Source organism: Podarcis gaigeae (genome assembly GCF_964106915.1).
Source record: "Podarcis gaigeae genome assembly, chromosome: 2".
In the NCBI taxonomy this organism is placed as follows: Eukaryota; Metazoa; Chordata; class Lepidosauria; order Squamata; family Lacertidae; genus Podarcis; species Podarcis gaigeae.
In genome coordinates, this window is record NC_139679.1 from 36,776,444 (window position 1) to 36,803,136 (window position 26,693).

Consider the following 26,693-nt stretch of genomic DNA (forward strand, 5'->3'; position numbering starts at 1 on the left):
TACAAGTCCAGGCTCTCTTGGGAGAGGTGGATTATTTGGATCTATTCCAGGCTTCCTTCTCGTCCCTTGGTCACTCTCATGGATGACTTCTGCTGGGAGACTGGCAGAAGGAATGTCACCCTGTTGTTTCTCCTGTACCTCAGCAGCTTTTGATACCACTGATCTCCTGGATAGGCTTTGCAGAAATGAGGCACCACTTCTAGAAGATCCTGTTCCTACCTGGAAGACCCCTTGGCTTTTGTGATATGGCATTTCATAGTGCTCTATCTTGTTTCCCTACACTAGTTAACTATCAGAAGATTCACAAAACTGCTGAGTGAAGTCAACCAGGGATTCGGAGTGCTGTGCTTTCAGTATGCTGATAACATCTAACTCTACTACTAATTTAATCTAATCCAGGTAAAGCTGCCAAAATACTAAATGGAAGTCTGAGGCCAGTGAGAATCTGAAGCTCAATTTGATGGTTCAGAGCTGGTTTGTCTGACCTGGACAGCAGTGTTCAGCCAGAATAGAATTAATCTGGCCCCGAAGGCTCAACATTGCATTTCTGGGGGCAATGATTGATTCAGGTTTATCACAGGAAGTCCAAATGGCTTCCATGGCAAGTAGCACCTTCCACCAACTGAGACTGGTCAAGTGTCACATGAAACTCCCTCCAAGACAGCGAGCCTCTCCAGGCTTTGGTAACATCCAGATTTCATTATATCAACGTCTTTGAATGGAGACTTCAGTTATCCCAGAATGAAGGGTTGAATTCAAAAAGGTCATTGCATGAGAGAAGCAACTTCCACCCCTTTAAAAAATATGCTTCGAAGGTTTGAGGAACCCCCAGAGCAGATGTGGGGTGGGGAGCAGAGGAAGACTGACAGCACCAGCAGTCGTTCTGCTCTGGCAATAACCATTATAAACAACCCACAGTTGTTTGAATACTGGTGGAGAATAAGGCAAGTGTCATAAGGTCAAAAGAGCCACACTGGTTGTCAGTCTATTTCTAGGCATAATTCAACTCCATGATGAATTTCAAAGCCTTTATATGGCTTAGGACCTGGGCATCTCAAAACCACCTCCTCCCATGTTTCTGCCTACCTATTCATGTAATTATTAGAGGCCCTTCTCTACGTGCCCCTGCCTTTTCAGTTGTGGCACCCCATTTATAGAATGCTTTGCCCAGGGAGGTAACAACATGGCACTGACAGATCTTGCAAGCAGCAGATGAAGGCCTTTTTATTTCCTGTTTACAGCAGATTGCTAGGCTGAATAACTATTATGGCTTTTTTTTTTTTTTTTTTTGGTCATGCTGATAGCATCTACACCTAAGGCTGGGGCAAAAATCCTTTAATAACTTTTTAAACATCTTATTAAGAAACCCTCTAACTTTCCATTCTGACAGCTTTGGATTCACATCTGCTTTTAACAGATGTGTATCATTGTCCCATCAGGGGATTCTAGGGACAATGCCATTCACCAGCTTGCTCAGACGGTAGCGGAACCTTTTTACAGGTAGTAAATATGCCTCGTAACCCTGTCTCTAACCTGTACAACAGCTTAACTGCAAAAAGTGACCATGCAACAGGGCTATGCAACAGATTCTTGCCACCTATGCAACAGATTCTTGCCACCTTGTTCCTTATCCATATTAACAACTACTTTAAGGCCAACTTTCATCCTGTTATGTATCCAAGAGGTACTCTGAAAACCCATGAGGAAAGCTTGCATGGCATATTTGAGGCAGCACTGACACCACAGCTGCCACTTGAAAGAGAGGCATATCCATTCATCCACACACTACCACTATTCAATGTTATAAACTCTGTGACTGATGGATAGCTTTCTCCTTCCCATCTTTTTTCTCTTGTCTTTTATTCTTCCTTTTGCTCATCTTTTAAAGTGACGTATCTTTGGTTTATATTCTTGGCACGTATTATCAGTTCCTTTCTTCTCCTTGAAAGCCTCCTTCCCTCCCACTGTTAATCCTGATCCTGCTTTTCTTCTGTTCAGTTAGCTCTATGACAGTAAGGGTAGCAGAGTGCTAACCTTTTGCCCAAGCTGGATGAGATCAACACAATGGGACAAGCTTTGTTTAGTTTCTAATAAAGCACTTGGAACAGACAGACCAGCCATAGCTTTGTTATATACAGTATTCACTTCAACTGCTGCTTTGTCTCCTCTTCTCTGGCTCTCGTTTCACCGTTTAGATTGCATGGACCTGCTTGGTTCATTGTTGTGTACAGCAGCCTTTAAGACCTTTAAAAATAAATATTTCTTTTCACAATTAACGATGTTTAATTTTCTTGAGAGATATGTCCTTGCACAGAGGCTACTCTTCAAACATATGGAGAGGAGGCAGTTTGATTTACATGAACAGTCACAAAACGCCATAAAAAACACAACAGTGTGTATATAGAAACCTTGAAAAGTTTTCCCTCTTTGGCCAGAAACTGTTCTGGGCCAACTTTGTACCATAGAAAAGCACTTTTACTTTGATAAACAGAGTTGCTGTTCATGCCTTTAATTTTCTTTTAATTGATTTATCAGGCCCAAATTTGGCACCTGCTCTGTTTTTTCAAAAAAACAAGGGGGGGGGGAAGGTGTTATTAGGATAGCACAAAACTGGGCTGGAACTGCTCTATGCCAAGCCAAAGGATAGCTAACTTGGTTATTTATTTTCTAAGCATATGCTTTTGCTACAATGACTTCAGCAATGCAACTGCTCAGTGACCGAAACCAAGGTAAATTAAGTATGGTGTTGAAAAATATTTCTGTTCTCAGCACTGCAGGAAGTACTCACCAGCAGATTGTATATTTACACATATTTTTTCCCCCCTGTTATGACAATTGGTTTTAAACAAATTAAGCGAATTGAGTTTGTAGCAGGTCTGCGCAGAATGAATGGTCCAGGTAGAACACCAGCACATACAATGGCAAAACACATTTTTAAAAATGCAGATCTGGAGCATTTACAGTTTTTAATCTTTCTTAAAAGAGATAGGATACATTAAAGAGAAAAAGAAAAACACATAGAATATAAATTCATTCTTTTAACTCCTGACTGCAGTGTTCAAACAACTATTACAGCTTTTGTAACAGTGAACAGATCTCTCATTTTAAATTGAATGCCCTGGAATGAATGGGATGGCAGAGTGTGCCATTCTCTTATTCCGCTTTCAATTGTTGGGACATATTAACTACCCCAAGGTATTGTCTGGAGCTGGAGGTCCGCATCTGCTCTCTGGTTATCCTAATCTGATTTCAAATGATTATTTGCTGACCTTTTAACTTAATTAAAGCAAAAACTTGTCAAAAGTTGTGACACAATACTCCACACATTATCATTGCCTCAGTTAACTGTGACATCTTTATCACTAGGTGTTGCTGACTTCATTATACAGGCCGACAACCTATGAAATGTTAGCTAGCAGGCTTGTGTTGTCCAATAGGCTTCCAGCTCTTAGGTGTGTGGAATCTGTGACCCTACAAATATTGCTGGACTACAACTCCCATCCTTCCTGGCTGTTGGCTTTGCTGGCTGGGGCTGCTGAAAACCTGAGTCCAAGAGCATACGGAGGTCTACAGCTTCCCCATCTCTTAAATGAACCAACTGGGCTCCAGAGAACTAAGCTGCTCTTCATCACAACTGAGTCTTGCAACAATACTTCTCTGCATCTGTATCGTTCTTATTGCATCCTATCTTGCACTTATGCAGAGAACTGAAGAATCCCTCAGTGTTTTCCCTAAGTCAACACATTTTACTCCTAGGTTGTTCTATTAACTTAAAAACTGTGACATTGCATAGTACAGACATCACTAGCAGCCAAATATTTCTAGCTCAACCAAATCATCCCGTTTACCTTTCTGATCAATACAAGAAACAGACAAAGGTGTTTAAATTTCAACCTGATATAATCAAGGCCGGGGGGGGGGGGGCGCTTTATCAGCCTAGGGCATCGCTCATTGCCAACCTTCTGGAGGCCACATGCCAGCATTGGGTGGGGCCAGAAGCAAAAGGAGGCCGAAGGAGGGATGTGGCTCTTCTCTTGGTACAGTAAGCTATAGCCAGTCAGGTTTCTATGCACACATCTCTTCACCTAGGCAAGCAAGATGCATTATCACAGTTCAAGAACGTGCAAAAATGCTTGAGGGTGTGTGGTAGCATCAGTGAGAGGTGTGGCCTTAGAGGGAATTGGAGAGCTGCACTTGGCCCCCAGGCAGCGATTCCCCACCCCTGGACCAAGTGAAAGACATCGCCTATTTCTTGACCAACTAAGCCAACATTGAACCGCAATAAGCTACACAGAAAATCAAGGCTCTTATAGAATCACTTGTGAATTCTGATGGAATTTATAGTGTAGGTGACTAACAGTGAAACTAAGCAATATTCTTTTGAACCAAAGGAAACAAGCTGGTGATTCATACTGTTAAATACCACCACCAAATACTGCATTCCTGTTTCTTCATTGAGTGTGACATTAATTTTTGTTTGCTTTTGGGAAATATGCATTCTTTATTGTTATCAGGCAGCTCCCCACTCCACTTGCCTCTATGCTGATAATTTGTTCTATGCTGATAATTTGTTCACAAGCATTCTATATAGATTTCCCCACCTCAGATATTCAAGAATTACTCAAATGTGCTTACCAGCTATATACTACCAGCCAACTATGAGGATCTAGCATTCTATCACCAACAAACCTCTCCTGACTCAACTTTTAAGGCAGGCATAGGCAAACTCGGCCCTCCAGATGTTTTGGGACTACAACTCCCATCACCCCTAGCTAACAGGACCAGTGGTCAGGGATGATGGGAGTTGTAGTCCCAAAACATCTGGAGGGCCGAGTTTGCCTATGCCTGTTTTGAGGCTACAACTTCAGATGCAAACTACCTGGTTTTTATAATTCACATAGCTTTAAAAAAGCCCATGTTTCTATGTTCTCTTTTGATGATTTTGTAGTGCTTCACAGTATTCCTCTTACAATTTACAAATCCAGAGGGTAACATACCATTAATCATTAAATGAAATCTATTTGTGATGCACAAACTGCCCTGAAACACTGCAGTGAGGCTCCCTGCTGCTCTTTAACAGACACCTGACCCAATCCAAGGGTTGTGGCCCATATGCTGGTGCCCATTATGTACAGCAGCTGCTTTGGTGGTAGCTACACCTGGATACAGGCCCTAACACATTGCTAAAGAACAGTTGAAGGGGAAGCCTTCAACAGACATGTGAGCAGCTGAAGCACAGTGGTTCCAACTCAATCATCCCATAGTTTGTCTGAACCATTTCAGCTGGCTCAAGATAGTAGTACAGTGGACCCTCGAGTTACGTACGTAACCCTCGAGTTACGTAATGTTTGGGTTGCGAACGCGGCAAACCTGGAAGTGTCCAGTTATGGACTTTTCGGGTTAAGTACAGACCCCCCCGAATGAATTTAATTCATATCTGGAGGGTCCACTGTAGTGGGTACATGTGTGTGTGGCAGGAAGCATTTTTTTTTAAACTGCAGCAACAGTTTGAAATATTGCTTTTACTCTCCCTAGAAATTTAGCTCCAACAATTGCAAAGGCAATTTTTCAACTTTCAAGTAAGGAAGCAGCAAAGTGGAAGCTCAGCACTGATTTCAATAGTTTACAACTACACTTTTAGAAAGCAGGAATAAGTCCTTTATTGTTTCAGGATTTCACTTCTGTCTGACCAACATGCTTTGTTCCATAGGATATTTCACAAAGGAAGTAGTCGCCATTTGTGACAGCAAACAAGGACAAAAGCAGAGGGAGTGGAATGTGTCCAGTTGCCCACAATGCCAAGAAGAAACAGAGCTAAACTGGAACACAGTATGACAAAATATAAACACGAAAATATGGCTAAGGACTCTCATCTCCAACTAATATTTCAGACTACCTAAGACCAGTAATATAGCTCACAAAAAAGTCAAATATACAATTCAGGCTCACAAATGTTTAGAATAATTGTGCCTATGCATATATATTTTTTTTTGGGGGGGGGAATGATATTGACATAAAGATACTTGGATTCCCATGGCACAGATAAATGCTCTCACAAAAAAATGCACCATGAAGACATGGCTAGAGATCTTTATTGCTTAAGATTTCATTGGCTCCACTTTTGATTCTTCACTAGTGAAGTCCCTAAAACAACCAAATATAATGTCAGAAAGGAGGTAAAAGACAGAATAAGCAACAAAAACACCCTCCCAATTTACCACTTTCTGCTAAGTTGAAGAAGGAAACTGAAGAAATGTCAGGAGTCTTTCAAGATATAAAATGATAGTAGCTTGTTCTTTTTGAAGCCAAAAGACTTTAGGTTCTAAGAAAGACCCTCTGAGAAACATATTCCTCTGTTCTGAGAAGTGGTGCCTCAATGTGGAAAGACTATACAATATGCTTTAAAGTGTATTCTTAAACAATCTCATTTTTACTTTATAGATTTTAACCATCATATATCCTTAATCCAAGACTTTTGTAAATCTGAAGCTCCTGATTTTTGTTCAAAACAAAACAAAACTTTACATGGCTGTAAGCAAAAGTCAGAAATGGCAGGCAGTACAGATATCTAGCCAGCTGTGGGTTTTTGCATACTCTGCTTAGACAGTCCAAATCTGAAGACATATATGTGCCTTTGGTTCCCCTCTGTTCTGTACTGTCCAGAGGGCTGGGTTAGCTTTTTGAAAATTAAAAGTACCATATCAGCTGTAAAACAAAATGATGATATGCCTAGCCCACACAAAGTGGGCATTATTCCTGCCTGAACTGATTGATAAATGTGATTTGAGACTCCAGCTCTTTCCTTCAGTTTCAAATGTTGGGAGACAGACCACATTATGCATGTTCTCAGGGTGGAAAGTTTCTAATAAAACAGGTGTGCAAACAAAAAGAATAGTGGGAAGTTATTAAAGACCTCCCATACAGATTTTAGACATAAGTAGTTAAGGTCTGAACCTGCTGGAGCCATCCCAAAATACAGGAAGAAAAGCGCTCTTCTTGAGAATGGCCCCGGTTAACTCCGGAATCCAAAGATGCCCTTGATATATCCTGTGAGACCACTCTTTGCTTTCTGCTCCACTTTGTCCTCCAGGGGTGGTAAAGTAACATGGTTGAGAGCCAGGTCAAAGAACAAAGGCTTGCATGGTATCGGTTGGAATTCTGGCGGGAAATGCACCAGACTGGCTTGCTTGCTGACAAGAGAAGGATCCAGGCAGAAAGTCTCAAACCGTTCAGAAAGTGGCTTGATATCAAAGGAAACAAAAATCTCAGATAAGATTAGTTGAAACAACATTGGCTACCAAGTGAAGTCTAGCCTAATGGCCAGGCAGGAACCTATTATCTCCTTCCCCATCAGTTCTGACTTTGTGGGTAACATGTCCAAGCCAGTGAGGCAGGTACAGTAAGAATGGATATTTCAGATGTACTGCCATGGAAACCTCAGAACCTTCTTTTAAACCAGTCCACGGGACAGTTTCTCTTCTAAGCCTGAAGAGGAAGTATTTTAAACTCTGCTAGAGAGGGTGTGTGTATGCATACTTACAGAAAGCTGACAGCTTGTCAATAATGAGTCAACTGTAGAGTTGCACAAACTTGGTTAAGTGTTTAGACCTGTTCTACGCTCATTTTTCTTCTCTCTAAACAGCTTCTGAGCTGTCAGATTTCCTCCCAGATCTGGATGAAGGTCCTCATTATCATGCTAAATAGAGTTCAGGTGTAATGCCTGGGTGATTCTACAAAACTGAGCTGAAAAGTATTTTTATTCCTCATGGTCCAATGACACGAAATTCAAAGCTGTTTATGGATGAGGAATGGACTTTTGCTTGCCCAATGGGACTTCCTCTTTCACTGTTCCTCGCTCCCCGGGCTAAAAAAAAACACCAGTCTGCCCTGGGAGGTTGGGGGACCTGGGGCAGATCTGGGGTGTGTGGGAGCTGCAGAAGGGAGGAAGGGGAAGTCCCAGGCTATGAGCAGCAGAAATCTGCAATTAAATGTAAGAATCTGTCTAATTTGTGTAACTAAAAGCATGCTTGTGCAAACTGCAACATGTGGTACAATTGCTGATTATGCTGAAATAATCTATTTTCCATCTCACTAGCTACAAAAACTGTCTTACCTTGCCATCCTTGACCTGGGATGGTGATTCAGTCTCATGGTTGTCACCTGCATCTGAAAAGTGCCACAAGAATATTTTAGGAAAATGCAGCTCCTAGCAATGCAACTACCTATAAAACACATCAATAGTATACAAGCATCTATTGTCACAGCTTTAAGAACATGTTCCTATTCTCTGTTGCAATTTGAGATTTATACGTAGTTGCCCTGTTTTATTTATTTATGTGTAATAGTGCCATCAATACCGCAGTCTGAAATTTGACCCAGGTGAGTGGGGGACAGAAGGAAGGAACGACTGCATGTTCACTTGAGTTACACCGGTTTCTTTTCAGTAGTGACTGAGAACTGTGAGTTGTGCTGAACAAGTCACAGAAAGGTCTGATGCCTTTGAAAGTGAGGATGAGGAATTTGTGCTGCATCAGAAAGCCAGTGGAGGTTTCAGAAAAGGTACCAGAGGGGAATGGTTTTGGTGATAAGAGTTCTAGATATATGTAGGCAAGAGGTGTCCACAGCATGAACCAGAATTTTTCTGGAGCAGAGAAAAGGCTACAATTTCACAATGCTGAAAGGGGAGAAGCAATCTACACAGAAGAAATGGAACCCACTCACCTAATATGGCAGCTGCTTGCAAGGAGTATTTTTCTGCATTCACTTGAGTGATCAGCTCTTGGACATCAGGCAGCTCCTAAATAATCAGGTCAATTATGTAAAACATCTTCCAGGTATTAAAAGTTTTATGCCATTAGCAAGTTTCAACCACTGTTCAAAAACTCCTCAGAGACAGAAGATCATCCAGAGCAGCTTCAATCACAACAGATGAGGAAGCAAAGCATTTACTGTGCATATACAAATACAATCCACAGTAGCCATTACAACCCCACAGCCTGCATCCGGCAGTACCATTGAGATACATATATTCAGTATATTTTCTGCAAGAAGAGGAAAGTCTCTGGAAGTCACAGCTGCATTTGCACACTGTACCTTAAGCTCTACAGAGCAAGAATTTACAAAAGCTAAACATTGTATTACTGCTCAGCAGTTAAAGAGCCAGTTAAATATGTATACACATGGCCTCTAGCTAATTGCACGCGGTCTTTCAAGAGCTTTCACTGACAAAGTTGCTGCATGCTGAATGGAGAGTTTCATACCTTTAAGCTGTTCTTATAAGTTCCAGCTTGGGCCTGGACTTCGTTGGCATATTTCAGAACTCGATCATACAAAACAAGGGCTTCACTCCACTTCTTCACTAGAACATATGACTGTGCAATGAAAAAACACCTAGTGGGATAGGAAGACAACATTGGGTGCATTCATATTCATGTTAAAAACAGTTCAAACAATAAAAAAGGATATAAAAAACAATTTAAAAGCAATTTAAAAGAAGCCCACTCTGCTGAGCAATTTCTTGTCTGCTTCTTGTTATCAACCAACTCAGTTCTCAGTATAATTGGTTTTCTGTTAGTCACAAAAGGGCTGCTTCTGAATTAGCAGAAGAATGTTGCCTGAGGAAAGTGACTTCAAATTCAACCGGTGTTGAAATAATAACTATTTGTTTAAGTTTCTGTGCAAGAACTTCCTCTGGGCCTCTAACATATATGCAATGAAATCACCAACACACTGTGGAATGGCACTGCAAGAAATCTTCTGGTACAGCTTACACAAGAGCTCACAGAACACCACTTATACTTTCTCCTTCTCTTCTTGGTTCTTGGAATCCATGCCTCTGTATTCAAATATTAGCTGTTCTTTAGCTACAGGTAAACTGATCAAGTAACCTTGTTTGCTTGAGAATTACCTGTAAGCTTTATACACCAGTGTCTTTATCCCAATTTCCTTTAGGTAGCCTTTATCTTCTTCCAGACCAGGAAGTTGTGGCAACTCTGCCAGATTCTTCAATGATGAAGAGAATTAACAGAAGGGGGGGAGGGGAGAGAAACAGTTCTTGAATATAAATAGTATTTCATAAATCAGAAATGCAACTAGTGGTTTCCAAATGAAGGTATCTTTTTTGTAAAACAGATTGTTGTTTTCAAAATCAAATGGTATATAAATCTTGTTAAAATAAAGTAATGATAATCTTTCACTAAAACTAATTATGTATGGCTTGGTGTGAATGCACAGCTGTCTGGTTGTTTCGCTGCTGCACTGTATTGAAGTAAACCACAGTTTGGCTTAATGTGTCATCCAAATGCGAGCTCACAATTTAGTCTCCAGACTAACCATGAAGCATAATCGAGGTTCGTTCTTTGTTTATGGCTCATGGCTAGTCTGGAGAGAGCCAAACTACAAGGGTGGGTTTGGACAACGTGTTAAGCTAAACTATGGCTTAGCTCAGCATGGTTAAACAGGAGCAAAACAACTGGGGAGAAGCAAAGTCACCACCCTCTTCTTCCCAGGAGCCCCCAACACTTGTGCCAAGTCACACTTTGGCATAGAGTGATGTGTAAACCAAACCAGTACAGTGGTGCCTCGCAAGACGAAATTAATCCGTTCTGCGAGTCTCTTCGTCTTGCGGTTTTTTCGTCTTGCGAAGCACGGCTATTAGCGGCTTAGTGGCTATTAACGGCTTAGCGGCTTTAAGAAAAAGGAAACAAACTCGCAAGACGTTTCGTCTTGCGAAGCAAGCCCATAGGGAAATTCGTCTTGCGGAACGACTCAAGAAACGGAAAACTCTTTCGTCTTGCGAGGCATTCGTCTTGCGAGGTACCACTGTAGTTTTCACAGGATGGTTGTTTGTTTCTTCAGTAAGAAACACAAACATATGAAATAACTGAATAAAGAAGCTACAGCATCACTCTTTTAAACACTAGAATTTTCTTAAACCCTTTCCACATGCTCCCTTTAAGAATAACCTGCAATTATCAGAATTATCTATGTACTAGCTGTGGAAGACAGGAGTGCCTGGCGTGCTCTGGTCCATAGGGTCACAAAGAGTCCGACACGACTAAACAACAAAAGCTGTAGTAAATGCTCATATAGGAAAGTGACAAATACGTCAAATTTAGTCTCCCTACAATGAAGCCACATTTCCCCCAAAGACTTGCATCTCAAAATACAGGAAAGACTATAAATATTTGGAATGCTGACCAGCTGGGACCGTGTGCTTGGGGTGGAGTCCTCTAGGGACAATGAACACAGCAAAGATGTACTTGCAGGAATGAACAGGCAGGAGAACAGACTCATTTTGAGAGCATGAGGCTCTAGAATTTAAGCACTACTATAGGCTATACAGAATTTTCAGCAGAGAATTGTGATCTCTTGTTGCTGAATAATACATTAGGATCTCCTGCAGCTTTATAAGCACTTGTGCTTTTTGATCCTGATTTGCGAACTTAGGAAAGGATTAAGAAATATGGAACCAGAAGACCTCCTCCCCTTCCATTGCTATTACCTGCAAGATGATGTCATAAAGGCGTATCAAATCCTGAGGCCGAGGTGTACGCTTGCCATCTTCCTCGGACTGCTGCTGCTGAAGCAGCGCCTTCTGCAATGCCTTTGCCATACTCTCATTGCGCTTGATGGCTGTGGACAGCTTGATGTATGTCAGGTAACTAGAAAGCATGATTAAAGGAGTTTTGTTAAAGACATTTCAAAAACACCTGGACATACCAGAAAAGCTTAACAGGCAAAATGGGCAAGTGAAAAAGATGGCTGTCAAACCTTCCTAAAAAGTGTATTGAAGAACTCTAGTCTGACCACCTTTAAGTTTTTCTCGATGATATATTTGCAACAAAACAAAACAAACAAGTAGAACAAAGTTTGGAATATATTTAGCTTGGAATATTTTAAGCGTTTATTAAATTGCTGGATTTGAATTATCCACAGTCACAAGCCATTAAGAGTTTAAGATCTATTAAATAAATATTGAGGGTTTTCTCCAACCAAGTTGTATGTCCCACACAAGCACTTCTCATGCAACATAGCTTCCCTTTCCCTCTCTATGTGCTCCCTCAAATCTGTTATGGGGTCTCTCCAAACTTACAGAACAGATTTGATGGGGTGCTTGGCAAGAGAAGGGGTGGGGAATTCCAATGTGCAAATGGGATGACTTCATAGGATACAACCCTAAATTAATATATAGAAGGACTCCCACCTGTGCAGGTACTGGATATTAGTAACCTTTCCAGAATCCACTTCTGAAGAGTGTTCCCGCTGCTTCTGTTGGGAGCAGAACAAAGCTATATTGTATTTACTTGGGGAGCACACAAGAGATAAAACAAAAAGTCAAGGCCTGAGAGATACTGTACTGCAATTTATTACATTTCATAAAGAACCCTACAGGGTCTGTCACAAGATGTTTTCTTCAAGCACTCAGTTAAAAGGTGATGCACAAAGACAATACTTTATCCTCACCTGATCTGGTTTCAGTTCTTCACGAACAGCTTGAATTGCATCTCGACACTCACTCAGCAAGGATTCAAACAGCCGTTCTTTAGTTTCTTCTTCTTCTGCCTAAACAAAGAAGCACCACAGAAACATTGAAAATCCATTAGGCCGCTGCTACTTTTTCTGAAATCATAAAGGAGGTAAAAGCTCACGCTAATAATTCTAACAACTCAGAAATGCAACATTATGTGAAACTTTACAGAATGTTACACTGCTTGCAGAACTGTCGAAACTTGGCCCTGTGGCTAACATTCCTGAGATGCACAAGGGAAAGTAGTGTGACTATGTTCAAATCACTGAAAAAAAGGCCTTCTATAGTAGTTTCTCATAAAAAACTGTTTGTAACTGTTTCATCAGTGCTGTACCGTATGAACTGAGCAAGAAAAACCAAGAGCCCACCAGGATCATTGTTATATGCTTAGATTGTCTAGTTCCAGACCACAATCTTCAAAGGCAACCCCATGTATAATGCACTGTAGTAATCTACATAGACTACCAGACCAGAGAAACAGAACCTCGGCTGCCCCCATCCAGACAGAGAGACAGCTGGATCATCAGCTGCAGGTGATGAAGGGCACTCCACACCATGAAGATTACTATTTATATAGTGCCATATCATAAAATATCAAGATCTCCAGAGGAAGTAATGGAATCTAGAAGGACCCCACAAGCTGCATACCTGTTCCTTTGTGGTGTGAGACTCCACCCAAAACAGCTTGAACCCCACCCATCCAGTTTAAGGAACCACCCACTAACAGTATCAGCCTTTCCTAGATTAAGCTTCTGGAAGGCTAAAAGTTCCACTTCCTTGGTATACGGCCTGATTTGATTAGATCAGCATGTCTGAGAGGCATGGCTTGCACATTGCAGGATTAGGGCTGCACTCCAGAAGCCAATTACTCTCTAGTTTCATTAGCCCGAACAGCCCTTCAGAAAACCTCCCTAGCAGTTTTGGGATAGGTTTGGGCATAGTAGCTTTAATTGCTCATCCAACTAATGTTAACTGGATTAATAAACTTCAAAAATATGTTGCTTATTCTTCAGATATATATAAAGGTGGTTTCTAAATGTTAAGGAGGGACACTGGTTACTCTGATCCACCACCGAGACAAGCTAGACAAGTCTGACAGCATTCTCAGCAACACCCATGAGAGTATTTCAACTTCAGACATGCAAAGGGGAAACCAACTAGAATAATGATGAAGTAATAAAACGCCCAGCAGACAGAGAGCAGAGCTTCACGATGCCAGCATGGGGAAAAGGCTGAAGTTAGTGTATTGTTCACTCATGTTAAACATAACTATGGACAAGCACTGGGTGCACTGCACCTGATAACAAGCTCCTTCAAGAAATGGATGTATCAGTAAAGGTTCTTAAAGAGCAGAAGTGAAGGAAAAATAGACTCGAACTGAATTAATAGCTTGAATAAGTAAATACTTGATTCAGAAGCATGGTTACAGTTTTACTTCTCTGCCTGATGAGACCCTGAAAGTATTTTCTTCATAATGTTCAGCATCTGCCTAACAACATTTGTATATATTGTTATGGGTGTATCCATTTAGAGATTCCCTTGTAACTTGTACAAAAACAATTGTGAGGACTGGATATTTAACCAAGCTTTGGCTCATAGGATTGCCTCTAAATAAGACTCATGTATGATCCACTCAACGAGGATTCCATAAATCTGCTTACTTCATGACAAGTAACAAGTGCTGTTCCTCCATTTGACATGCACCAACGAACCTTTGCTGGTGGGAAACTAGAAGTACCTTCAGGGAAGAAAACGGAAATACACTTTTTCTTCTGAAGGTTGCCCTGCAGCAGCTTCATACAAAAACCCAGCTGGAAAGGGGGAGGGGAAAGCCCTCCTTATTTCTTCTCCCATAGAGAAAAAATGTGGTATATTTCCCTTCCCGTTCAGCTTCTGCAACTGGCAGCAACCATTTGCTAGTGGCTCATTCCTCCATGAAGGAAAGGAAAGTTAGCTGCAGTTTTGCATGTTAAGACTTTTGCAGAAGACAGGGTCAGTCCTGCAAATCCTAACAGGAAGGTAAACACTCCCTTTGTTATTCTACAACAGGCGTGTTCAACTCCCAAGAGACTGTGATCTACTCCCAGTATAAACAAACAAACAAACAAACTGGCAGTGATCTACCCATTGCCATTGGAGGGAGGAGTGTGCGTGGGGTGGGTGGATTGCCCAGAATTGTTGAGCACAGTTTTGAAGCTTTTCGCCTGTCAATTTTTGTACACAATAAGGTTGCTGCAATCTACCAGGATCAGCTGGGGGGGGGGGGGTCCTACTGGTTGGACATCTCTGTTCTACAAGAACAGGGGGAGGAGAGGCAGCGATCCATGGCTTGTACTTTTGCAAAATTTGCATAACAGAAGCCACCTCTTCTTTCTCCTCCACCCCTATTCCTTGCAGAGGGAAAACATTTACTTTCCCTTCCTAGTGGGCTTCGGCAAGATGCAGCAACAGCAAGGTGCTACTTGCACCTTCTGCAAGAGCCTAACACAAAGCCAAACACTTCTCAGAGTTCTCTGCACAAATAAACGAGTAAGCCAAGACAAAATGTACGTGCAAGTGCCTGCATGTCAACATGTGATAATTCCAGAAGCCAATCTAAGTGTACTCACTGACTTGGCGACATGCCTGATCATGACAATTATAGGTCAGAAAATACACATCACTTATATCCTCCTACATTCTTTTGGCCAAGGTTCAGCCAAGACACTGGAAAATCGTGAGCTACACCACCTGCTGATCACACAGCTCTATTACACAACTTTTCCGGGCGTATATCTGCCCCGCCCCCCACACAAGTGGATGATGTACAGCTATCTAATTACACACAAGAATACAGGACTTTGACTACAGTAAAAATCACAGTGATAGATTGCAAGGAGTTTATATTTACCTGAGCAATAGCTGCTTCAGTATCAGCCATCCCCAGCAGGAAGATCCTCACTTTGTCTATCTTCACTGGCACTGTTCTTCCCCTCCATTCTACCTCACTCATAGTGGCTGCCTGCTTTGCTCGGGTTTGGGTGATTAATGACTGCAAAACAGAGAAGCTACTTTTTAGAAATGCAAATAGAAGGTTGTATTCCCCACAATATTTCACCTAGATCTGTGCAACAATCACGATGACAGCCATAAAATCTGCCTGTTTCAGTTTTTAAAAAATTAATCTGATAACACATTCTTTTTTTTTAATAAGCAGTTTGTCATATCCCCTAAAGGCAAGCAATTATCAGAAATCAAAATATTTATAGTATTTTTTAAAAAATGCTCCTAAAACCACTAAGGACTCTTCTGTTTATTATGCTTAGTCAGAAAATCCTTGCCTACATAAAATTATCTAGATCAGGGTTGTCCATCATAAAGTCAGGGAGTGCTATCAGATCTCTTAGCGAGGATCCCAGTGTGTTCCATGGCACTTTTACTACACTCAGCAAAAATGACTAAACCACCTTCAGTGATCATATGCATCTGGTATGTATCTGCTTTGCTAGGTGGCTAGTTGGAGGAGGAGGAGGAGGAGGAGAGGAACGTTCCAAGTCTTCCAGGACACAACTACTACTATCTGCATGTTATTCATTTTAACATAATAGCTTTCCATGTCTGCAGGACACACTAGATGGCAAGTTTTCTCTACAACCCATCCAAGTTTGACACTATTGGTCTAAGTTCAGGCTTATGCCAACTTCTGCAAGAAAGGCTCTTTTAAAAAAAAGAGAGCAGATTACCTCAAGTTTTTCAGCAAGAAGCCCCTCAGTGCCTCCAGATCTCAGTCTCATTTGCATTAGCTCACTAATAGCAGACTGGTCACCTAAGAAACAAATAGCAGTGTACAATATGTGATCTAGCACATTTTGTTACATTGTGAGAAAACAATTCCAAGCCTCGTGATTGTGAAGTAAATGTAAAGAACACTGGGAGCAACATGTTACATTTGTGTCCTGAATATGTATGCACGAAACAGATATGCTGTAATGATAAACGCCAATTTGCAACAGTGGGCTGAGAAAGGCAACTCTGTAGTTACTGGCTATTTGGGGTTATTGGGTTGTTGTTTTTATTTTGATTGTATATATTGTGGTTTTCATGTTGATCTTTTCTGTGAACCGCCCTGAGACCTTCGGGTATAGGGTGGTATATAAATTCAATAAATAATAATAAATAATTCTCATAATATTTTCAGCCCATGCTAAAAAGAGATGCTAACTATGCACAAGGACCCCCAAATTTACAAACCTTCGTTCTTAAAGGAAAGTTACATATTATTCAGTTGAAAGTAGTTTCATCTGTGGTAGAAGACAGAACATGGGGGGATTTCTCAAACCTTTCACTTTAAAAGCTACCAATTTTTTAATCTATAAAGGAAAAAGTACTGCTGTTTCAGTGAGGAGAAAGCACAGGGGGTGGTAATTTTCAGCAGGAAAAAAAAATGCTGGAAAGAGAAGGGTAAGATCCTCCTCACGTGAAGATTGCAGCTTTAGCAGCTTCTTCAGGAAAAAACTGCAAGACACATGTACTTTGGACTTTATTTTAAATGACCAGGTTTTTGTCAAGTATTTTCTGCCCCAAGATCAAAGAAAGTAATGGAAAAATTGGGATATTAATTACTGCATAGAAGTGAGGGGGGGGGGAGCAAGCACCTAGATCCAACTCATAACCATTAAAGCCCAATTTTGATTCTTGTTTTCTCAGCATTCTGTGTTCTCCAGAGCATTTTCAAGCTCTTTTTTGCAATTATGACAGGCAGAACTATTCCAAATAAAAGCAGAAATTACCAAAACATCAAGCTGAGGGACACTCTGGACTTTAAACGGTGCACCAAGAATATGCTTATGTATGTATTGCCCCTTCGATCTCTTTTGGCAGGCCAGCAAATGTAAACAGTACTAGCAGTCTTTTAAAATATGTTTTTTCTTGGTTTACTTACCAATATTATAAGCACAATAACGAATATTTGGGGAGATCTCCTCCACTCGCTGATTATATAGTATAGCCTGCTCATCTGTGAAAGCACTAGCCAGCTTTTCATATATGGTTCTGCAGCAGAAAGAGAAAAACTTAATAGTTTTACAACAATGACAGTCCTTTCTCTTTAAAATAAATTACTGTTAACAGTACTGAGTTGTTCTTACAAAGGGCTTTTAACTTTAGTTACAGGCAGGTAGCCGTGTTGGTCTGCCGTAGTCGAAACAAAATAAAAAACTTCCTTCCAGTAGCACCTTAGAGACCAACTAAGTTTGTTATTGGTATGAGCTTTCATGGGCATGCACACTTCTTCAGAATTAGTATATGAAGAAGTGTGCATGCACACGAAAGCTCATACCAATAACAAACTTAGTTGGTGTCTAAGGTGCTACTGGAAGGAAGTTTTTTATTTTGTTCCTTTTAACTTTATTATCATGCTACTCAGTAGGACAACTACTCTGGGTCCAAAACTGATGGGAGGCGGGATTTATATTGGAACACAGAGAAGAATTTGCGTGGAAAAACTCATCAACATGTGATAGGATTAGTTTAACTGTTTCATGTTAACAAAGCAATAGGAAGGATGGGCAAACTCACTTGCATTTGTTGAATGCTTCCATTGCTGCTTTCCATTCCTGGCGCTCAAAGCGGAGCATACCTGTGAGGTATGCTGTATATGCCTGTAAATCAAGGAGAGGTGCCTATTAGTCGGTGCAATAGTACAGTCTCAGTCTACAGCCAGCAAGAATACAGCCAGCATTCATATAGTAAACCTGGCATTCGGCCCTAACATTTACATCACTACATACATCATACAGGGACGCAGGTGGCGCTGTGGGTTAAAGCCCCAGCGCCTAGGGCTTGCCGATCGAAAGGTCGGCGGTTCGAATCCCTGCGGCGGGGTGCGCTCCCGCTGCTCGGTCCCAGCGCCTGCCAACCTAGCAGTTCGAAAGCACCTCCGGGTGCAAGTAGATAAATAGGGACCGCTTACCAGCGGGAAGGTAAACGGCGTTTCCGTGTGCGGCTCTGGCTCGGCAGAGCAGCGATGTCACGCTGGCCACGTGACCCGGAAGTGTCTCCGGACAGCGCTGGCCCCTGGCCTCTTAAGTGAGATGGGCGCACAACCCCAGAGTCTGGCAAGACTGGCCCCTACGGGCAGGGGTACCTTTACCTTTACCTTTTTATACATCATACAAGTTATACATTCATGTTTTGAATTCATGTTTTCAGAAACCTAACCCCAAGTGAAAAGGCTTTAGCAATTATGTGATGCTGTTTTGAAAGACACGTTACTAAGACTTGTAGTACTTACTGGCCAGTTGTTGCGCAAGTATTCATGCTACACCACCACACAGAGGGTGTTCAGGTGAATGAAAAAACATGTGCACTATAATAAGTAAATCATTAAGCTGCCAAAGTCAAATAGCTGCCTGGGTGTGATAAGTCACAAATCAGCATATTCTAGCATAGATAATATTTTTGGAACAAATTCCTAAAGGATGTGTTTATCAATTGCTATTAGCTCAGGCAGCTAAAAATGGAATGCACTGAGGAAGCCCGATTACCAGATGCTGAGAATCACTTGTAAGTTTCAGGTATTTTTAGACACAGTGCTAGACTAGGTAGAATTTTACCCTGACTCAGCACAGCAATTTTTTTATTCTTTCTTGGGTTTTTTCTGTGCTCTGCCGACAGTCAGTTTCCTATTCACTAAATACACGAGCTAGGCCCCAAACTCCCACCTCACTCTTCTTGGTTCTGCCTCAATCAAGGAATCCCAGGATTTGTAAAAATGAAAGCCCCATCCCTTGTAGGTTATAGCCCTGCGGGGGCTTAGTTTAACAAGAGGGCTGCAATCATTTCTGGGCAACCTTCCAGGGGTAGCATGCCAGGAGTTGGCAGCACCAGAGGCAAAAATGAGAAGAACAGCAAATGTGAATTTTACCTTTATGCAATAGGCTAGTTTATACATACACACACACACACCTCCCTATGCTTCGCCCCCAAAAAGGAAGCAGCATTTATTAGAGTTCAAGGACTCTAATAAACACTGAAAGAAGAAAGCAGGGCTGGTGCGAGATGTGACCTGGGGAGAATACCACAGGCGAAACAAAGAGACCCAAGTCCTTATCCCTGCTACTGTCTGACCGTTCCCAGAAAAGGTTCATTTTATATATGGGAGTTCCACTGGAAATATTAGGTAATGGTTGCTACATCAGAAGATATACCGCAAAATGTTGCTGTGCACCTTAACCTCCTAGCAGGAGTGTTCCTGTTCAGGTTTCCAGCCAGCCAGCCTTACCCTCCTCCAATATACGCTGCAAGGAGTTCAAGCAGAATATTCCCTGGCTTTCTGTTCCAACTGACACTCAACATCCTGTGACTATAGAATACTCCTCACCAGAGTAGGGGATTTCTTTTTTAGGGCAGAGATAATAATTGTTATTTATTTTTCCAAACTTTATAGAGTTCTTCCAAACAGGCTGATACCTCCTTCCTGTTTCTCAGCCTAAAGTTGAAAGTGAATGGCAGGACAATTATCTTTGCTTCCTATATGACAGCATGAAGATTCAGCCTTCTGGACAGAAGGTGCAAAATGTCAGATTTGAACTTCCATAAATTGATACGCTACAGCCTGATATTTCCAAAAACCGAGCGGTGTTCAACTACTGCATCTCATCAGCACAACTATTTCAAGTTGCATGACAATTTCCCTCTCTATTTTTGCTGTGCATGGCCTGCACACACCCCAAATCTGCTCCAGAGGGTTGGGGAAACCCTTAGAACAGATTTAGAGGTTGCATGGAACAGGGTGCAGGGAAGGGTGTTCCTTTGCACAAGCCAAAATTATTGCACTGACAAAACATTAACTTAGCACTATATTGGATTCCACTCACCATCCTCAAATATATCACTTGTCAACCTTCCATCACATGTCCTTATATATGTAAATAACAGAGCCTGCTATTTCAAACAAGCATTTGCATCTCCTGACCTTTTTGCTGCATCTGCTATGGCATACTATAGTTCTTTAGTCCCAGGTAGACTACAAGAGGAAACACTGGCTAAGCAGCATACATATCGGCCAGCTGGAAACATTCTATGGGCTGAACCCAACCAGACTCCTGTCTAAGATTAGCTGCTATCTGCTTTCTTTCCCCATTTTCTGTACTGGTTTTCAGATTAATGATCTGTCTCAAACTTCACAGACCACTATTCTGATTCAGTGAAACTGTTATTTAACTTGGGCTTAAAAAGTCGCTACAAATATACTGGACATTCCTAACCTAATCTCCACAGGAAGTTTTAACATTATTTACAATTCAGATTCATTTATCCAACATGAAACAAAATGTCAGTTTATATCTTCTATGCTATAAAAGGGTTTTGAAAGTTAGCAGTAACCTGAGCTTCCAGCTTGGTCTTGGCATCCACGCGGTTGCTTTCACACAGGCGCTCCAGCTCCTCAGCATGTTTTACTGCTTTGCGCAGGCGAGATAACAAGTGGAATCGTTTGCGAGGTTCTGTGTTGGCTTCCTGCTTAAGCTGCATGGCATAACTCCAGGCTCTCTCGGCATCCATCAGAATCAAGAGCAAGTATCTAGTGTAAGAAAAGTAAAGACAGCTTAAAAACCTATTCCAAACAAATTTCTTTCCTTTATTTCACCTGGGCAATAAAAACCCATGGAACAAGTTCTGCTGTGGTTAGGACACATTTATCTACCCCATCACCTTTAAAGCCTTGATCGCACATCCTGAAGACCATTCTCCTTTTGCGTAACTTAAAATTTGTAGGGAAACTGCCTGTATTTTTTTTTAAAAAAAACCTGCTTTGTTGATGTCTAGTTGTTTTCGTTGCCAAATGTTATTGATATTCATACAAGTTGTATTCAATTTATTGTATTGGTATGTGTGTTTTTATTCCTTTATTTTATTTCTTAAATGGCATATAACGTCGTACCTTGGTTTTCGAACAGTTTAGTTCCCGAATGTTTTGGTTCCTGAACATGGCAAACCCAGAAGTGACTGTTCCGGTTTGCAAAATATTTTTGGAAGCCAAACCTCCAGCAGGGCTTCTGATTGGCTGCAGGACCTTCCTGCAGAAGCCGCGATTTGGTTTTCAAACATTTTGGAAGTCGAACCGAGTACCGGAACAGATTCTGTTCGACTTCCAAGGTACGACTATACATAGTATGAATGTATAAATAAATAACCAACCTCAGTTTCAGATGTAGTGTAAAAACCTGGAGGTGGTACAGGTCCCTTGAGCAAATTGTTTTGAGGTTGGCTGTGGTCCCTGTTTTGGACTGTGCCATCCACACTGAACCTACGAGGTCCTATGCTGCTCCTTGGACTAGCAATGATCAACACAGGAAAGGGGGTAGCTCCGAATTAGCTTCTGAACTTTTTCATTCAAATATGTGGAATCTTGATACTCAAATCCCATTTTATCTAAAGAATCCCAACAGTTAACCCAACAATCCGATCCCACAACAAAGTAGAAAGAAACAAAGATGGCATTTTGCCCTCCCGCCCACAAAGAAATTAACATACAAATATGCATATTGAAGTCTGGTAGTCAGGATACTGATTTCCAAGTCACTACATTTAAAGGGGAAAAAGATCAGTAATCCGCTTCAAAACATTTTTAGAATACTGAGCAGGGCTGCCTACCATATTTTCTGCTCTATAAGACGCACCCAACCATGAGACGCACCTAGTTTTTAGAGGAGGAAAACAAGAAACAAGAAAGCAACACAAAGCCGCTTGAGCGAAGAGGCAGGAGCGCTCCGGCTGCGCTCAAGAGGCTTTGCATGGCTATCCCTGAAGCCAGGAGAGCAAGAGGGATTGATGCGCAATAATCCCTCTTGCTCTTCTGGCTTCAGCAATAGCTGTGCAGCCTGCATTCGCTCCATAAGATGCACACACATTTTCCCTTACTTTTTAGGAGGGGGAAAGTGCATCTTATAGAGCAAAAAATATGGTGTTTTGAAGTTGAACAGTCCTCTCCTCTCCTCACCAGAACCCCAAATCTGCAGCACACAGTTGAATAATGTCACCCATGGTGATGGGGGAATAGCACTGCTAAGGTACATGTAGTCAAAAGCAATTGATATAAGCATGCGGCACCATTTCCCTTTACTACTGATTGAGAGATATAATCAGAAGCTTATAACTTTACCTGCCCCTTTTGGCAAATAAAAAAATCAGCACGGCTATTGAGCATCCTAGTACCTGTTGTCAGATAACAGTTCTTCTGTTACTTTCTTGCCTGTGAACTTGTGCCTATTTCCCATCTTGAAGTTAAGAGTTTTTCTGAGTCTTCTTAGTCGTCGGGAGCAGTAACCTCTGAAGAGAAAAACCACAACTTTTTAGTTCTTACAAAGAATAGAACTTGGGCTGGATTCAACTAAATAGGTTCCAGGAGCCAATGCAACAAGCCCTGCTAGCCTAGTGGGGTTCCCCCTCCCCACTTTGCTTGGGAAGGCAAGGAGAATCCCCAGAACAGTGTGTGGAAGGAGGGGATGGGAGTTTGTTCTGTCTGGCAAGCTTGCACTAACAGAAGGATAGGATTTACACAATGTTGAATTCCATTTTTTGCCTCCTATTTGACTAAGAAAAAGGAGGACAGTACAAACAAACCTAGAGCTATAATACATTTCATATATTAGAGGGCCCTATGTGTGGCTGTCATCAGTTTTTACAGTGGAAGACAGTAGTCATAGCCAAAATGTTAATAATCAGGAAATCTTGGCAGCCTACATGACAGATTTATAGAACTGAATGGAACCACAAAGCAGCTGCTTTAGAGTGGTGCACCAAATGGCTTATGGAAATGAAGCCTTTAGTGCCTAGGTAACACACGAGTTCTGAGTAAGTAGCTTTCCATTCAGTGTTTTGCATACTCCTCTACACACCTGTAGGGGACGCGGGTGGCGCTGTGGGTTAAATCACAGAGCCTAGGACTTGCCGATCAGAAGGTCGGCGGTTCGAATCCCCGCGACGGGGTGAGCTCCCATTGCTTGGTCCCTGCTCCTGCCAACCTAGCAGTTCGAAAGCACGTCAAAGTGCAAGTAGATAAATAGGTACCGCTCCGGCGGGAAGGTAAACGGCGTTTCCGTGCACTGCTCTAGTTCGCCAGAAGCAGCTTAGTCCCTCGGCCAATAAAGCAAGATGAGTGCCGCAACCCCAGAGTCGGCCCCGACTGGACCTAATGGTCAGGGGTCCCTTTACCTTTACTACACACCTGTAAAAGCTGTATTATATAGATTATATGCAACACCCATGCTAGTGCTTTATAGAATTGAAGAAAAAAGCCACCCAACAATTTAACGATTCAAATAAATGGGGAAGTATCTTTAGATGTTAAGTAGATACAAATTTTCATAAATAAGTGGAAGGAACAGGTTCTCTAAAACTAGGTATGCCATACACCCGGAATTTCCCAGACATAGCCCTCGTAAACAGTGTCTGGGTGGAAATCGCTGAAATATCCGGGGAAACCCAGTTGTATGGCAGCCCATGTTCGTAGTGTAGATTTTGGTGAATTTCAATAAATGTAGCTCAAAAGTTTTTTGGGGTTTTTTTTTTAAAGAAGCTCAACAATTTTGGGTAAAACTTTAAAAAGCTCAACAATTTTAGGGGTGGGGGGAGAAGCAGCTCAACAACTTTTGTGTCCAGATTTTCACTTTTTGAAATATGGCAGCCCTGCTAAAACTCCAGAAAGAACTAGCATCTGTTTAGACCTAGTCATTTAAATAAAGACAAAAGGACATTGGCAGCAAATCATTCCCATTCGTTATTCCTAGTATACCAACCTGTATCTCTGAAAATCACCATGCCGTAACCCATGTTGCTGTTGCGATTCCTTAACAATCTGAAGGACTGAAGAACTTGTTAAGGAAACGTTAAACAGGATGCTAAAGATGTATCATTAAAATGACAGCTGTTATTTGGAGCACATGTAAATAACTAACTTTCTATTTTGTAATATTACACTGATACTTATTTCTGAACTGGGAAAGCGTTAAACAAAATAAGTTTTACAGATTACCACAAGTAGAATTCACTGGAAAGCCAATACAACTGTGTATATCAATGTTAGCTTGAAGATCACTGTTTAAATTCAGTTAAACTATATTTTAGGAAACCCAATGGTTCCTTATATATTTATAAAGAGATATTTGATGTTGAGATAAAGTTGAGATAGGCCAATGAGTATAGTAAGAGTAGTAAGTGTACAGATAAATTCAAAAAGAAGCCATAAAGTAGTCTATATTTTACATTTCCCATCTGCCTTTTCAGTAACGCAAGAAGAGTAAACACTTAAAATAATGAAGTATCAAAAATTCATTGGGTCTTCTGATCAGTTCTTAATAAAATTTTAAAAATCAACCTTTCTAGGCTCCAAACGCACAATATAAAAAGCATGAACTACCGGTTCCCTCTTCCTGAATCCACAGAAACAAAGATATTTATTAAATCTTAATATTTATGGAAAGTCAGCCAATTAGCAAAACAAAGGGTAGAGGACAATAGCAAGCAAGCATAAATGCTCACCTTATTTCAAGATAGCTAATACTGCATGTGGCAATTGCACAGTTTGGGATATTGAATTTCTGAAATGGTATACTTTCCAGTAGGTTTCAATGAACTGCTACAACTGTCCACTATGAACACATTGCAGTATTTAGTGGTAGCTCTGGAGAAGGAGGCAAAAAATATGCCTTTAAATTATTTTCTGGGACACACAACACATTTCTACATGATCACCAGTTACTTTTAATCCCAATCACCGAATTAACTTTCAAACACTGACCTTTGTTCATCTGACAATTTGATGCTGCCCTCATCAATCCATAAACAACTATTTCACTCTATATCAGAGTATATCTATTCCACAACAATGGCCTCTCGTCTCCCCCACAGTCTAAATTGTAAGCATCTAGGTGCAATGACTTTGTGGAAGTTTTTATTTTAAACTTGTATTGCTTGGTAAAGTGTTACATATGCTGGTAACACCAAGGAAAAATCAATTTCACCAAAAGATCCACAAAGTTTAGCAAAATAACACTTTGGGCCTGGATTTCTTTCCACGGTATAACATTTCATTTTTATATAGCAGTTATGAATATTTCTCCACAATGTCCAACAGCACAGGACTGCTATATCAGTCAAAAGAGTTTAGCAGTACTTCTATAATCTGCTATAAGGAGCAGATTACAAAGGAAAGACCCCCCCACCCCAGAAAAATGCATATGAAACCAAATAATTCCAAAGAATAACTCTTTCCTCCAAAAAGAGATCGGTAAGCAGGGCTCAGCTATCTTTGATACAAATGGCACACGGATTTCACATTTCAACACTGCTTTTTTCCCAGGTAATAAGTCTGCCATGGCCTACTGCCACAAAATAAATTCCGCCTTTCAGAAACAGGCGTGGTCTGCAAATCCAGGCGGTTTAGGGGGTGGTAGTGGAAAGAGAAAGTTCTTCTTAAATATGCCATATGTTGCTGGATCCCAAATCCATTCTGTCAAAATCTCAAGGAGTAACAGCCCCCCCCCAACAAAAAAAAACCCCCGACCACCCCATAACGCCTGGCTGAAAAGCTAAGATGGGCGGGGTATATATAATCAAATTATTATTAATTATTACTAATATGCTGCTCTGCATCCCTAAGGTCCACGTCAGCTGCTCCCGCTAATGCCCATTAGGAAATCTGCCAGTGGCCCCTTCTCCGACAGCCACATCCCCAGCCCTATAAAGAGCGAGGGGGGAGGCAGCGGGAAAAAGGCCGAAGGGGCCAGAGGCTTCCTGAGGGCCAGAGGCCAGGGCTGCATGTAAGGCTGCGCCGCTCGCTTAAGTGACACGTCCCCACTAAGCCCTCCCCAAACCCCGTCATGCCGGCAGGATACTTTCCAGGCCCAGGCTATCGCCGAGGCCGCCCGGTTTCGGCTTCTCATTCTCCTTGTTCTCCTCTAGGCCCGCCGCGGAGCCTCCGCTGTTGCCTCCGCCGCTTCCACCACCTCCACGGCCGCTACCGCCGCTGACCACCTGCCGCTCAGCCGCCATCTTGCGCCTGTTCCACTCGCGGCGCGAGGCATCACGGGACGGGAGAGAAGAGCCGTCGGGAGCGCGGGGCGTAGCGGACATGGGCGCTGAGGATGACGGGAAAGAGGAGGACGGGGCAGGGCTGGGCTTTCGG

At 41.7% G+C, this 26,693-nt stretch overlaps 1 protein-coding gene and 1 long non-coding RNA gene across 4 annotated transcripts in view; one reads left to right on the plus strand and one right to left on the minus strand.

The window, feature by feature from the left end:
• The window catches only part of LOC310838414, a 47,684-nt gene extending 30,540 nt beyond the window's left edge, over nucleotides 1–17,144 (plus strand). Inside the window, exon 2 of the long non-coding RNA XR_014560966.1 lies at nucleotides 16,779–17,144. This is a non-coding gene — a long non-coding RNA (uncharacterized lncRNA). The remainder of the gene's footprint in view (nucleotides 1–16,778) is intronic.
• On the minus strand, nucleotides 6,076–26,643 carry SRP68 (signal recognition particle 68). Of its 3 annotated transcripts, XR_014560955.1 has the most exons (17): nucleotides 26,404–26,606; nucleotides 24,307–24,373; nucleotides 22,724–22,837; nucleotides 20,894–21,089; nucleotides 18,086–18,168; nucleotides 17,451–17,560; nucleotides 16,252–16,334; nucleotides 15,420–15,560; nucleotides 12,466–12,564; nucleotides 12,206–12,270; nucleotides 11,504–11,663; nucleotides 9,908–10,002; nucleotides 9,261–9,390; nucleotides 8,722–8,797; nucleotides 8,114–8,166; nucleotides 6,563–7,240; nucleotides 6,076–6,433 (listed from the first exon to the last, which is right to left on the minus strand). XR_014560955.1 is itself a non-coding variant. In XM_083725690.1 (16 exons), the coding sequence occupies exons 1-16, from the start codon at nucleotides 26,639–26,641 to the stop codon at nucleotides 7,013–7,015; spliced, it is 1,938 nt and encodes a 645-aa protein (XP_083581816.1). In that variant the 5' UTR covers nucleotides 26,642–26,643; the 3' UTR covers nucleotides 6,076–7,012. The 3 variants fall into 3 exon arrangements, 2 of the variants coding, with proteins under 2 accessions (XP_083581816.1, XP_083581817.1); XM_083725690.1 differs by having other exon boundaries at nucleotides 6,076–7,240; nucleotides 26,404–26,643; XM_083725691.1 differs by having other exon boundaries at nucleotides 6,076–7,240; nucleotides 22,724–23,406; nucleotides 23,736–24,373; nucleotides 26,404–26,569.
• Nucleotides 26,644–26,693: the final 50 nt, after the last annotated feature.

What these genes read in the sequence shown, in the direction of transcription:
- SRP68 (XM_083725690.1), bottom strand. Translation starts at nt 26,641, where the DNA reads ATGTCCGCTACGCCCCGCGCTCCCGACGGCTCTTCTCTCCCGTCCCGT. An exon ending in TTCTTGCTGAAAAACTTGAG is followed by an intron (nt 15,561 to 16,251) that starts GTAATCTGCTCT and finishes TCTGTTTTGCAG; the next exon opens with TCATTAATCACCCAAACCCG. An exon ending in CCCAGGTCAAGGATGGCAAG is followed by an intron (nt 7,241 to 8,113) that starts GTAAGACAGTTT and finishes TTTGATATCAAG; the next exon opens with CCACTTTCTGAACGGTTTGA.